The sequence below is a fragment of the Eschrichtius robustus genome, chromosome 16 (assembly GCF_028021215.1).
Source record: "Eschrichtius robustus isolate mEscRob2 chromosome 16, mEscRob2.pri, whole genome shotgun sequence".
Taxonomy (NCBI): Eukaryota; Metazoa; Chordata; class Mammalia; order Artiodactyla; family Eschrichtiidae; genus Eschrichtius; species Eschrichtius robustus.
In genome coordinates, this window is record NC_090839.1 from 70,949,397 (window position 1) to 70,964,702 (window position 15,306).

The 15,306-nt window shown below is 40.0% G+C and overlaps 1 protein-coding gene across 2 annotated transcripts in view; it reads right to left on the reverse strand.

Moving 5' to 3' along the window:
• The window catches only part of DNAH3 (dynein axonemal heavy chain 3), a 208,920-nt gene that overhangs the window by 159,140 nt on the left and 34,474 nt on the right, over nt 1–15,306 (reverse strand). For both annotated transcript variants that reach the window (XM_068524531.1, XM_068524530.1), the window contains exon 16: nt 941–1,125. In XM_068524531.1, coding sequence (XP_068380632.1) covers nt 941–1,125 — 185 coding nt within the window. The remainder of the gene's footprint in view (nt 1–940; nt 1,126–15,306) is intronic.

Consider the following 15,306-nt stretch of genomic DNA (forward strand, 5'->3'; position numbering starts at 1 on the left):
TTCTAACCACTGTGCTTCATTATCTTCCCAGGCTAGGTCTGAGTAGAAACCTAGGTTGAAGTTCAGTACTATCCTTTAAACTATTTCACCTCATCTGAGTATCAGTCTCCTTTTTGGTTAAAGGTCAGTGATAATATCAATGCCAGATGCCCTACCCATCTTATGGCTCTGGTCAGTTAAAATGCCCTGGGTTCCCTCTGTACCCTTGGGAATTTAGGAGGCAGAGACCACAGTGAGAGAGTCCAGTGTGTGTTCACATGGTCAAGAGCACAGCTCATGAATGTGCAGGTGGATGGTTATGGTGGACCACTTTTCACTCCCAGTCCCTATCTCTACCTTCCATAACCATTCCCCCTAAACACTGTGAACACCAGGTAAGTCACAGGTATTTCCAGATGGAAAAAGGCTCTGAAACTTGGCTTGTAGAGGGCATATTAGTTTTTCCTTCAGAACCTGGTCCTTACAAAGTTAGGTCCTTACTGAGTCCTAACTTGGCTCAATAAGCCTTGAAGGGGCCCTGATCATTTCCTTCTTTTTAATATATGCAGGAGCATGAAGGAAAGTGTCCTGGCCTCCTCAAAGGTGGGATTGTATTTAGATTATAGACGAATGCAACCTACCCACTTATAAAAGGACTCTGCATTTGAAAGTGACTTTTCCAGAAACACCAGGCACAAGATGCAAAGACAGGCATCTAAGAACAAGTCAAGTTCCTAGATATTTCTTCTTTTTGTCTAACAGTAAGATTCTCTTTGATTCAAATTCCGGTGGATAAGAGTGTGGAATTAGTGCCTCTACTATATGGACACACTTGAAAAGTAGCTCTCCCGATACTGATATTTAGTGGTAGAATTGCTAACTCTCCTTCCCCTGGCTCCTTATCCCTAAAAATATAAATATACACATACAGTTGCATGTACACACATGACATTGGACTTACGGGGCAAGTCTGCATAGTCCATCAGGAACTCTAGCCGTTCAGCTGCATCTCTAAGTTGCCGCCTCAGTTTGAACACGGTGACATCGCTGGATTTCTTTAAGAATTGAATGAGGAATACTAGCTCCCCAGTGTTGACAGGAATCTCACTGACTTTGTCTGCAACCATGCTGTACCGATTACAGATGCTACAGGGAAAGAAACAGCCCTCATCATTATCTAAAAATAGCTTTCTTATAAGACCCACTATACTAAACAAACATGGTTCCTATTTGGAGACTAGAACAATGTTTTCCAACTTTTCTCTACCTGAAAATTCTTGATGGATAATATTCACATACATACCATATCTTAGAAATAATAACAGTAGAAATGATAATAATATATGACATGTACTAGGCCCTTTACTATGTGCCATGCCCCATTCTAATCACTGAATGAACATTAACTCATTTAATCTTCACGAAAATTCCAAGAGTTAGGAACTATTATTATCAACATTTTATAATGGAAGAAAGGGAGGCTGAGTAACTTTATCCAAAGCAACATGATGTGTAGATGTTAGAGCCAGGATTTGAACTAGTTTAATTCATTCCAAAGCTTATACTCTTAACAGATATACCACGGGTAAAATACAGATTTAGACCAAAACAGTAATGAATATCACCACTACCAACAGCAGCAACTCCTCAATTTTATGTTGAAGTAGAACACTAAATTAATTTGTAATCACTCCTCTTAACAGTACACCAGCAAGTTTATCCTCATGTGCTGCATGTAATTCCTGGTGGCATAGAGAAATTTACATTCAACTACTGGGACCACTAGATCTAACTGCCCACTTATCCTAAAACACAAGACTGTGAAAAAAATATGTTATTATAGGGATAATTTGAATATGCTCTAATTTATACAAAAGCTAATGAATGACAGTCTTCAGCATTTTAACTACAATTAGGAACAAATTATTTGCAGTACATCCATGCCTAGTACATGCCTAGCAGCCCTCAAGAAATGTTAGCAATAATAGCTATAATAGTTTTTGTTATTATTAATTGATCATTACATGTTGATGGTCATACACTATAGATAGATAAAAACCACTCCTCTCAATGTTTTCAGTCCTTGATATTCCTTCTTAATGTGTGGAGACCCCTCCACAATTGAGCTAATTGTATCAAACTGATGAGAAAATGATTAAAACATCTTTACAGATGATGCTGGGATTTTAGAAATGAATTTTTATACAATTCAGAAACTTGCTATACAGAAAACTTATCTATTGTGCTACATGAATTCATAGTATTCTCCACTTTTGGACTCAGAGCTGGATTATATTTCCCAGCCTCCTCTGTATTTTTACTTGAGTATTTTACCAGTCAGTTTGGACTACCATAACAAAACATTACAGACTGGGTGGTTTAAACAACAAAAATGTATTTTCCCATAGTTCTAGAGGCTGGGAAATCCAAGGTCAAGGTACTGACCTATTTGGTCCCTAGTGAAGGCTCTCTTCCTGACGCAGATAGCCGCCTTTTTGCTGTGTCCTCACATGGTGGAGAGGAAAGGAGCTCTGTCTGTTTTCTCTTCTTGTAAGGGCACCAACCCTAATGGATTAGGGCCTCATCCTTTTACCTTCTTTAGTCTTATTATCTCCTTATAGGCCCTGTCTCCAAATACAGTCACATAGGGCATTAGTGCTTTGCTATAGACTGAATGTTTGTGTATTCCCAAAATTTGTATGTTGAAACTTAATCCCTAATGTAACAGTATTTTTTTAAATTTTTTATCTTTATTGGAGTGTAATTGCTTTACAATGTTGTGTTAGTTTCTGCTGTACAACAACAAAGTGAATCAGCTATATGTATACATATATCCCCATATCCCCTCCGTCTTGAGCCTCTCTCTCACCCTCCCTGTCTCACCCCTTTAGGTCGTCACAAAGCATCGAGCTGATCTCCCTGTGCTATGCAACAGCTTCCCACTAGCCATCCATTTTACATTTGGTAGTGTATATATGTCAGTGCTACTCTCTCACTTTGTCCCAGCTTCCCCTTCCCCCCTGTGTCCTCAAGCCTGTAACAGTTATTTTGAGGTGGCCTTCGGGAGATAATTAGGTCATGAGGGCTATGCTCTCATGAATGGGATTAGTGTTTTTATAAAAGAGACCCCAGAGACCCCTCACCCATTCTTCCATGTGAGGATACAATGAGAAGATGGTGGTCTGTGAACAAGGAAGCAGGCTCTCAACAAACAACAAATCTGCTAGAGCCTTGATTTTGGACTTCCCAGCCACCAGAACTGTTAGAAATAGATTTCTATTGTTTATAAGCTACTCAGCCAATGGTAGTCGGTTATAGCAGCCTGAATGGACTAAGACAGGCTTCAACATATGAATCTGGGGGAGACACAATTCAGTCCATAGTAGGTATGGTCATGTGATTGAGTTCCAGTCAGTGGGAAGTAGGAAGCAGTGATAAGTATCACTTTCAGGTACAGCACATGAAACTGTCCTTGCATATTCCTCCATGCTCTTTCTTCCTGCCAACAGTCTAGGATATCAACACTTAGAATGACCTTGAAGGCTACATGTTAAAGATGTAAAGTCACCATCTCCTTGAGTCTCTGAATGCACACAATATGTCTCCCCGCCAATCTGGAGCTATCCCGAGCAAGAATAAACTATTATTTTCAATCATGACATCTTGGTTCTCCTTGTTGCAGCATGTAGCCTGGTCTAATATAGGTAGATCCTCTCAGTGTGATAGACTCCCTCTGATAAGGATCCATTCTTCTTCCCTTTTGTATGAGAAAGCATACAGTAAATATCATGTGGCTAACCTATTAGCTTCTTGCAAGGGCCCAGAAGAGTGGTAGCAGACCCACTGCGAAATAAAGGAAAAATATATATTGGTCTCTGCCCCTGGTTCCTAGCACAGAGCCCATGAAACCTCTGTAATTTCATGGATAATAAGAGTATCTTTTCTTCTAGTGAGGTGACTCAGGGTGGGCTCCTAGATGGCTCCTGGATGAGGAGTGGGTCACTGGAAATACCGAGCCATGATTAGAAGCTTGGAGCAAATTAATCAAACCCAAGAAGGGGGTCATTGGAACCTCCAATCTATAGCTGGTTGATCAGAGGCAAGGTGACAACCTGGACTTGTGACTGGCGTCTGAAGTAATGGGGGGGCATTTTTATAGGACTGAGCCCTTAACCTGTGCAAGCTGATGCTACCTCTGGGTAGACAGTGTCAGAATTAAGTTGAATTGTAGGGCACCTAGCTGGTGTTACAGAATTGCGTGGTGTGGAGAAAATCCTCCACACATTTGGTGATCAGCAGTGACAAGAATGAAGTGTTCTATATGAAAGTAAAGGGGGGGGGGAGTCAAGATGGCAGAGTAGGAGGACACGGAGTTCATGTGTCCTCACCACTAGGGCACCTACCAGGTGCTGGTGGGGGACCTTGGACACCTAAGGGGACAGGAGGAACCCACAAGCGACTGGGTAGGACGTGGGGGGGAGGGAGGGGGAAGGAGAAGTGGAGGCTGGACAGGACAGGCGCCCCTGAGGGGTGGCTGGGGGAGGGGAGGGGCTCCCATGCCTGGAGGGACACACCCACAGCGAGGGGATCAGTGCAGATGGGGAGAGACCCTCTGGGTATCAGAGGATCAGAAGGGAACACAGCCAGCGTTTCCCCTGCCCACTTGGGCCCGGGGAGCCTGCTGAGGTCCAGGGCCCGATCCTCTGCCCTCTGAGGCCCCTTCCTGCTATGTGGGCCCTGGGGGCGTGGGAGGAAGGGAGGGGGGAGGAAAAGTAGAGCATAGACAGGGTCAGTGCCCCTAATGGGAAGCTGGGGGAGGGGAGGGGTTCCCACACTCACTTGGGAGGGGCCCATCCAAGGTGAGATCAGCCAGCAGGAAGGGAGAGAGACACTCGGGGGATAGGAGGATCAGAAGGAAACGGGCCAGTATTTCCCCTGCCCACTCTGGCCCCAGGGGGCCTGCTGAGGTCCGAGGCCTGATCCTCAGCACTCCAAGGCCTCCTCTGGCTGCACTGAGCCTAGGCACTACCCCCCCACCCCCTGCCTTTTACCTCCGCTCTGGTCCTGAGCCTAGGCCCTGCCCCCGCCTAAGCCCCGGCTGGACCTAAGGTCCCCCACCTCTACACAGCCAAGGCCTTTTCCAGTTTTTTGTTTTGTTTTGTTTTGCTGTTGTGGTTGTTTCACCTTGCCTTTTTTTTTTTTTTTTTACAATTGTTCATTACAACTTTATTTACAAAAGCTAGAAACTTTTTGATGATCCACACTCCAATGTCCTTTAGCATGGATTTTCAGGAATAAATTCACATAAAAGTCAGTTCAGATTTCCATTTAAATATTGGAACAATATAAAATGTGGCTTTCAACATGCCACTGTCAACAATACCATCCTTAGGGTAAAAATCTTACATTCTATTAAAAACACAGAAGGTTATATATAAGAAATGTTATTTCTAATTCTGCCCACTCCATTTTCTACCAATTCCACCTAAATTCTTTTGTTGTTGTTGTTGAATTTTATTTTATTTATTTTTTTAACACAGCAAATTCTTATTAGTTATCTATTTTATACATATTAGTGTATATATGTCAATCCCATATTTTCTATTTCTTCCTGGTTCAGTCTCGGAAGGTTGTGTTTTTCTAAGAATTTTTCCATTTCTTCCAGGGTGTCCATTTTATTGGCATATAGTTGCTTGTAGTAATCTCTCATGATCCTTTGTATTTCTGCAGTGTCAAGTTGTTACTTCTCCTTTTTCATTTCTAATTCTATTGGTTTGAGTCTTCTCCCTTTTTTTCTTGATGAGTCTGGCTAGTGGTTTATCAATTTTGTTTATCTTCTCAAAGAACCAGCTTTTAGTTTTACTGATCTTTGCTACTGTTTTCTTTGTTTCTCTTTCATTTATTTCTGCTCTGATCTTTATGGTTTCTTTTCTTCTACTAACTTTGGGTTTTGTTTGTTCTTCTTTCTCTAGTCCCTTTAGGTGTAACGTTGAGTTGTTTATTTGAGATGTTTCTTGTTTCTTGAGGTAGGATTCTATTGCTATAAACTTCCCTCTGAACTGCTTTTGCTGCATCCTATAAGTTGTGAGTCATCGTGTTTTCATTGTCATTTGTTTCTAGGTATTTTTTGATTTCCCCTTTGATTTCTTCAGTGATCGCTTGGTTATTTAGTAACATATTGTTTAGCCTCCATGTGTTTGTGTTTTTAATGTTTTTTGCCCTGTAATTCATTTCTAATCTCACAGCATTGTAGTCGGAAAAGATGCTTGATATGATTTCAATTTTCTTAAATTTACCAAGGCTTGATTTGTGACCCAAGATGTGATCTATCCTGGAGAATGTTCCGTGTGCACTTGAGAAGAAAGTGTAGTCTGCTGTTTCCAGATGGAATGTCCTATAAATATCAATTAAATCTACCTGGTCTATTGTGTCATTTAAAGCTTGTGTTTCCTTATTAATTTTCTGTCTGGATGATCTGTCCATTGGTGTAAGTGAGGTGTTAAAATCCCCCACTATTACTGTGTCACTGTCAGTTTCCTCTTTTATAGCTGTTAGCATTTGCCTTATGTATTGAGGTGCTCCTATGTTGGGTGCAAATATGATTGTTATATCTTCTTCTTGGATTGATCCCTTGATCATTATGTAGTATCCTTCCTTGTCTCTTGTAATAGTCTTTATTTTAAAGTCTATTTTATCTGATATGAGTATTGTTACTCCAGCTTTCTTTTGATTTCCCTTTGCATGGAATATCTTTTTCCATCCCCTCACTTTCAGTCTGTATGAGTCCCTAGGTCTGAAGTGGGTCTCTTGTAGACAGCATATATATGGCTCTTGTTTTTGTATACATTCAGCGAGCCTCTGTCTTTTGGTTGGAGCATGTAATCCACTCACATTTAAGGTAATTATCGATATGTATGTTCCTATTACCATTTTCTGAATTGTTTTGGGTTTGTTTTTGTAGGTCATTCTCTTCTCTTGTGTTTCCCCCTTAGAGAAGTTCCTTTAGCATTTGTTGTAGAGCTGGTTTGGTGGTGCTGAATTCTCTTAGCTTTTGCTTGTCTGTAAAGCTTTTGATTTCTCTGTTAAATCTGGATGAGATCCTTACCGGGTAGAGTAATCTTGGTTGTATGTTCTTCCCTTTCATCACTTTAAATATACTGTGCCACTGCCTTCTGGCTTTAGAGTTTCTGCTAAGAAATCAGATGTTAACCTTATGGGAGTTCTCTTGTATATTATTTGTCATTTTTCCCTTGTTGCTTTTAATAATTTTTCTTTGTCTTTAATTTTTGTCAACTTGATTACTATGTGTCTCAGCGTGTGTCTCCTTGGGTTTATCCCTCTTGGGACTCTCTGTGCATCCTGGACTTGGGTGGCTATTTCCTTTCCCACGTTAGGGAACTTTTCGACCATAATCTCTTCAAATATTTTCTCAGGTCCTTTCTCTCTCTCTTCTCCTTCTGGGACCCCTATAATGTGAATGTGGGTGCATTTAATGTTGTCCCAGAGGTCTCTTAGGCTGTTTTCATTCCTTTTTCTTTATTTTGTTCCACAGCAGTGAATTCCACCATTCTGTCTTCCAGGTCACGTATCCGTTCTTCTGCCTCAGTTATTCTGCTATTGATTCCGTCTACTGTGTTTTTCATTTCAGTTATTATATGGCTCATCTCTGTTTGTTTCTTCTTTAATTCTTCTAGGTGTTTGTTCTTTAATTCTTCTAGGTCTTTGTTAAACAGGTCTTGCATCTACTCGATCTTTGCCTCCATTCTTTTTCCAAGGTCCTGGATCATCTTCACTATCATTATTCTGAATTCTTTTTCTGGAAGGTTGCCTGTCTATCTCCACTTCATTTAGTTGTTTTTCTCGGGTTTTATCTTGTTCCTTCACCTGGTAAAAAGTCCTCTGCCTTTTCACTTTGTCTATCTTTCTGTGAATGTGGTTTTCGTTCCACAGGCTGCAGGATTGTAGTTCTTCTTGCTTCTGCTGTCTGCCCTCTGGTAGATGAGGCTATCTAAGAGGCTTCTGCAAGCTTCCTGACGGGAGGGACTGGTGGTGGGTAGAGCTGGGTGTTGCTCTGGTGGGCAGAGCTCAGTAAAACTTTAATTGGCTTGTCTGCTGATGGGTGGGGCTGAGTTTCCTCCTTGTTGGTTGTTTGGTCTGAGGCAACCAGCACTGGAGCCTACAGGCTCTTGGTGGGGTTAATGGCGGACTCCAGGAGGGCTCACACTAAGGAGTACTTCCCAGAACTTCTGCTGCCAGTGTCCTTGTCCCTGTAGTGAGCCATAGCCACCCCCCGCCTCTGCAGAAGACCCTCCAACACTAGCAGGTAGGTCTGGTTCAATCTCCTATGGGGTCACTGCTCCTTCCCCCTGGGTCTTGATGCACACACTACTTTGTGTGTGCCCTCGAAGAGTGGAGTCTCTGTTTCCCCCAATCCTGTCAAAGTCCTGCAATCAAATCCCACTAGCCTTCAACGTCTGATTCTTGGGAATTCCTCCTCCCATTGCTGGACCCTCAGGTTGGGTAGCCTGACATTGGGCTCAGAACCTTCACTCCAGTGGGTGGACTTCTGTCGTATAACTGTTCTCTAGTTTGTGAGTCACCCACCCAGCGGTTATAGGATTTGATTTTACTGTGATTGCGCACCGCCTGCCATCTCATGGCAGCTTCTGCTTTGTCTTTGGATGTGGGGTATCTTTTTTGGTGAGTCCCAGAGTCTTCCTGTTGATGATTGTTCAGCAGTGAGTTGTGATTCTGGTGCTCTCACAAGAGAGAGTGAGCGCACATCCTTCTACTCCGCCACCTTGAACCCTGTTTCACCTTCTTGTTGTTTCATTTATATTTTTATTTTTTCTAATAGATTTTTAAATTTTTCTAACTTTATTTTTTAATTCTTTGTTATTGTTCTTCCTTGTTTTTTCTTTTTTCCTGTGCCACACAGCTTGCAGGGTCTTGGCTCCCAGGCCGAGGGTCGGGCCTGAGCTCCTGTGGTGGGAGTGCCAAGACCAAACTGCTCGACTGATAGAGAACCTCAGACCCCAGGGAATATTCATCAGAGTGAGGTCTCCCAGAGGTCCTCATCTCGGCACCAAGACCCGGCTCCACCCAACTATCTGGAAACTCCAGTGCTGGACGTCTCAGGCCAAACAACTAGTAAGACAGGAACACAGACCCACACACTGAAAAAACATGAGATGACAAAAAAATATCTTACAGATGAAGGAGCAAGGTAAAAACCTAAAAGCCCAAAAAAATGAAGAGGAAATAAGCAACCTACCTGAAAAAGAATTCAGAGTAATGATAGTAAAGATAATCCAAAATTTTGGAAATAGAATGGAAACACGGATCAAGAAAATACAAGAAATGTTTAACAAAGACCTAGAAGAACTAAAGAACAAACAAACAGTGATGAACAACACAATAACTGAAATTAAAAATACTCTAGAGGGAATCAATAGCAGAATAACTGAGGCAGAAGAATGGATAAGTGAGCTTGAAGGTAGAATGGTGGAAATAACTGCCAAGGAGCAGAATTAAGAAAAAAGAATGAAAAGAATTGAGGACAGTCTCAGAGACCTTTGGGACAACATTTAATAACGCACCAACATTCAAATTAAAGGGGTCCCAGAAGCAGAATAGAAAGAGAAACCGTCTGAAAAAATATTTGAAGAGATTATAGTCGAAAAGTTCCCTAACATGCGAAGGGAAATAGCCACCCAAGTCCAGGAAGTGCAAAGAGTCCCATACAGGATAAACCCTAGGAGAAACATAGCAAGACATATTAACCAAACTAACAAAAAATAAATTCAAGGAAAAAATATTAAAAGCAGCAAGGAAAAAGCAAAAAATAGCATACAAGGGAATCCCCATAAGGTTATCAGCTGATTTTTCAGCTGAAACTCTGCAGGCCAGAAGGGAGTGGCAGGGTATATTTAAAGTGATGAAAGGGAAAAACCTACAACAAAGATTACGCCAATCCACAAGGATCTCATTTAGATTTGACAGAGAAATCAAAAGTTTAACAGACAGGAAAAAGTTAAGAGAATTCAGCACCACCAAACCAGCTCTACAACAAATGCTAAAGGAACTTCTCTAAGGGGGAAACACAAGAGAAGAGAATGACCTACAAAAACAAACCCAAAACAATTCAGAAAATGGTAATAGGAACATACATATCGATAATTACCTTAAATGTGAGTGGATTACATGCTCCAACCAAAAGACAGAGGCTCGCTGAATGTATACAAAAACAAGACCCATATATATGCTGTCTACAAGAGACCCACTTCAGACCTAGGGACACATACAGACTGAAAGTGAGGGGATGAAAAAAGATATTCCATGCAAATGGAAATCAAAAGCAAGCTGGAGTAGCAATAGTCATATCAGATAAAATGAAGACTGTTACAAGAGATAAGGAAGGACACTACATAATGATCAAGGGATCAATCCAAGAAGATATAACAATCATAAATATTTATGCACCTAACATAGGAGCACCTAAATACATAAGGCAAATGCTAACAGCCATAAAAGGCGAAATCGACAGTAACACAAATATAGTGGGGGACTTTAAAACCCCACTTACACCAAGGGACAGATCATCCAGACAGAAAATAAATAAGGAAACAAGTTTTAAATGACACAATAGACCAGATAGATTTAATTGATATTTATAGGACATTCCACCCAAAAGCAGAAGAATGCACATTCTTCTCAAGTGCACACGGAACATTCTCCAAGGTAGATCATATCTTGGGTCACAAATCAAGCCTCGGTAAATGTAAGAAAATTGAAATCGTATCAAGCATCTTTTCTGACCACAACGCTATCAGATTTGAAATCAACTAAAGGAAAAAAACTGTAAAAAACACAAACACATGGAGGCTAAACAGTGCACTGCTAAATAACCAAGAGGTCATTGAAGAAATCAAAGTCGAAATAAATAATACATAGGAACAAATGACAATGAAAACACAGTGACCCAAAACTTATGGGATGCAGCAAAAGTAGTTCTTAGAAGGAAGTTTATAGCAAATCAATCTCACCTCAAGAAACAAGAAACATCTCAAATAAACAATCTAAACTTACACCTAAAGCAACTAGAGAAAAAAGAACAAAGAAAACCCAAAGTTAGTAGAAGGAAAGAAATCATAAAGATCAGAGCAGAAATAAATGAAAAGAAATGAAGAAAACAATAGCAAAGATCAATGAAACTAAAAGCTGGTTCTTTGAGAACATAAACAAAATTGATAAATCTTTAGCCAGACTTATCAATAAAAAAAGGGAGAGGACTCAAATCATTAAAATTAGAAATGAAAAAGGGGAAATTACAACTGACAATGCAGAAATACAAAGGATCATAAGAGACTACTACAAGCAACTCTATGCCAATAAAATGGACAACCTGGAAGAAATGGACAAATTCTTGGAAAGATACAACCTTCCAAGACTGAACCAGGAAGAAATAGAAAATATGAACAGACCAATCACAAGTAATGAAATTGAAACTGCGATTAAAAATTTTCCAACAAACAGAAGTCCAAGACCAGATGGCTTCACAGGTGAATTCTATCAAACATTTAGAGAAGAGCTCACACCCATCCTTCTCAAACTCTTCCAAAAAATTGCAGAGGAAGGAACACACCCAAACTTGTTTTACAAGACCACCATCACCCTGATACCAGAACCAGACAAAGATACTACAAAAAAAGAAAATTACAGACCAATATCACTGATGAATATAGATGCAAAAGTCCTCAACAAAATACTAGCAAACCAAATGCAACAATATATTAAAAGGATCATACACCATGATCAAGTGGGAATTGTTCCAGGAATGCAAGGATTCTTCAATATACGCAAATCAATCAATGTGATACACCATATTAACAAATTGAAGAATAAAAACCATATGATCATCTCAATAGATGCAGAAAAAGCTTTTGACAAAATTCAACACCGATTTATGATAAAAACTCTCCAGAAAGTGGGCATAGAGGGAACCTACCTCAACATAATGAAGGTCATATACGACAAACCCACAGCAAACGTTATTCTCAATGGTGAAAAACTGAACGTATTTCCCCTAAGATAAGGAACAAGACAAGGATGTCCACTCTCATCACTATTATTCAACATAGTTTTGGAAGTCTTAGCCACGGCATCCAGAGAACAAAAAGAAATAAAAGGAATACAGATTGGAAAAGAAGAAGTAAAACTGTCACTGTTTGCAGATGACATGATACTATACATAGAAAATCCTAAAGATGCCACCTGAGAACTATTAAAGCTAATCAATGAATTTGGTAAAGTTGCAGGATACAAAATTTATGGACAGAAATCTCTTGCATTCCTATACACTAACAACAAAAGATCAGAAAGAGAAATTAAGGAAACAATCCCATTTACCACTGCATCAAAAAGAATAAAATACCTAGGAATAAACCTACTTAAGGAAGCAAAAGACCTGTACACCGAAAACTATAAAACACTGATGAAAGAAATCAAAGATGACACAAACAGATGGAGAGATATACCATGTTCTTGGATTGGAAGAATTAATATTGTGAAAATGACTATATTACCCAAAGCAATCTACAGACTCAATGCAATCCCTATCAAATTACCAATGGCATTTTTCACAGAATTAGAACAAAAAATCTTACAATTTGTATGGAAACACAAAAGACCCCAAATAGCCAAAGCAATTTTGAGAAAGAAAAACAGAGCTGGAGGAATCAGGCTCCCTGACTTTGGACTATACTACAAGGCTACAGTAATCAAGCCAATATGGTACTGGCACAAAAACAGAAATATAGATCAATGCAACAGAATAGAAAGCCCAGAGATAAACCCACACACCTATGGTCAACTAATCTATGACAAAGGAGACAAGGATATAATATACAATGGACAAAAGACAGCCGCTTCAATAAGTGGTGCTGGGAAAACTGGACAGCTACATGTAAAAGAATGAAATTAGAACACTCACTAATACCATACACAAAAATAAATTCAAAATGGGTTAAAGACCTAAATGTAAGACTGGACACTATAAAACTCTTAGAGGAAAACATGAGAGGAACACTCTGACATAAATTACAGCAAGATCTTTTTTGACCCACCTCCTAGAGTAATGAAAATAAAAACAAAAATAAACAAATGGGACCTAATGAAACTTAAAAGCTTTTGCTCAGCAAAGGAAACCATAATCAAGATGAAAAGACAATCCTTAGAATAGGAGAAAATATTTGCAATTGAAGCAATGGTCAAAGGATTAATCTCCAAAATATACAAACAGTTCATTTAGCTCAATATCAAAAAAACAAACAACCCAATCAAAAAATGGTTGGAAGACCTAAATAGACATTTCTCCAAAGAAGACATACAGATGGCCCAGAGGCACATGAAAAGCTGCTCAACATCACTAATTATTAGAGAAATGCAAATCAAAACTACAATGAGGTATCACCTCACACCAGTTAGAATGGCCATCATCAAAAAAATCTACAAACAGTAAATGCTGGAGAGGGTGTGGAGAAAAGGGAACTCTCTTGCACTGTTGGTGGGAATGTTAACTGATAAAGTCACTGTGGAGAACAGTATGCAGGTTCCTTAAAAAACTAAAAATAGAATTACCATATGACCCAGCAATCCCACTACTGGGCATATACCCAGAGAAAACCATAATTCAGAAAGACACATGTACCCCAGTGTTCATTGCAGCACTATTTACAATAGCCAGGTCATGGAAGCAACCTAAATGTCCATTGACAGATGAATGGATAATGAAGATGTGGTACATATATACAATGGAATATTACTCAGGCATAAAAAGCAATGAAATTGGGTCATTTGTAGAGATATGAATGGACCTAGAGTCTGTCATACAGAGTCAAGTAAGTCAGAAAGAGAAAGACAAATATCATATATTAACGCATGTATGTGAAATCTAGAAAAATAGTACAGATGCACCTATTTCCACGGCAGGAATAGAGATGCAGATGTAGAGCACGGACATGTGGACACAGGCGGGGAAGGGCAGGGTGGGATGAATTGGGAGATTAGGTTTGACATAAATATACTACCATGTGTAAAACAGATAGCTAGTGGGAACCTGCAGTATAGCATGGGGAGCTCAGCTCAGTACTCTGTGATGACCTAGATGGGTGGGATGGGGGCGATGGGAGGGAGGTCCAAGAGGGAGGGGATATATGTATACATACAGCCGATTCAATTTTTTGTACAGCAGAAACTAACACAACATCGTAAAGCAATTATACTCCAATAAAAAAATATATAGGAGACACACAGAAAAGACACAGTAGAGAAGAACTGGATTTTCCCTACTCAGGAGGTAGACTGAACTGAGTTTTTCCTTTATCCCCATTAACTACTAGACCCTCTAAAAAGTCCTGAATATGGGTTGACGATATTAACAATTGGACCAACATAACATCTTAGCAATATCTAGGGATAAACTAAGGACAAGAAATACTTTCTTGTACACGTACTTATAATATCATTTAAAATATAAAGGTCCAGGGGTCCTGTAAGCACAGGGCCGTTCTCTTTCTGGTGTAGGGGATGGCATAAGGGAGACCGATACATTTTGCATCAATCTATGGCCTCTCTCTACCTTGTTGTCACTGTTTGGACAAGATTTCCTACCCTGAAGGAAACAAACAGCCACACCAGAGGGATAATTTCTTATATCTCTAACTCAGGGCCTTGTGTTTCTGGTCAATATTTCAGGTCATTGTTCTAGCAACTTTAGACCTTGTACCTGTAGTGGAAATGGATTGCATGCCCACTTTCTTACTAATGCACTCCAAGGTGCCCCCTGCCTATATGACCAGAGCACCCCTTTCTAGGGCACACCTAATCACTGGAAACAGGAAGGTACTCCACTCAGCAATTACAGGACAATGAAGTAGCAAGGGTTCAGAAGACTCAAACTCACCTAATCGGGCAAGTTAGTTTTTCCCTCTTCATTCAGTAGGGTGTCTTATATCTGTTTTACCTACCTCATGGGGTGGTTGAGAAGACCAAATGAGTCAGAATCACTGTCTTTAAGGTAGAAAGACACTTCAGAACTCAATCACTAACCTGGAGTTTCTGGGTCCTTAGAAATCCCCAGGTTTGTAATGAGACCCTAACTTTCACTTATATTAAAAAGGCCAAAGGAAATTGTACATTTATTTTGATGAGAAAGAAAGCACTGACCAACCAAGGCACTATGTTGCTTTGATTTGACAGGAACAAATGTTTAAGGAAAAAAAATTGCTTGATGCTCAAACTTTCCAAAGGAAAGTGTCCTAGTAGTCT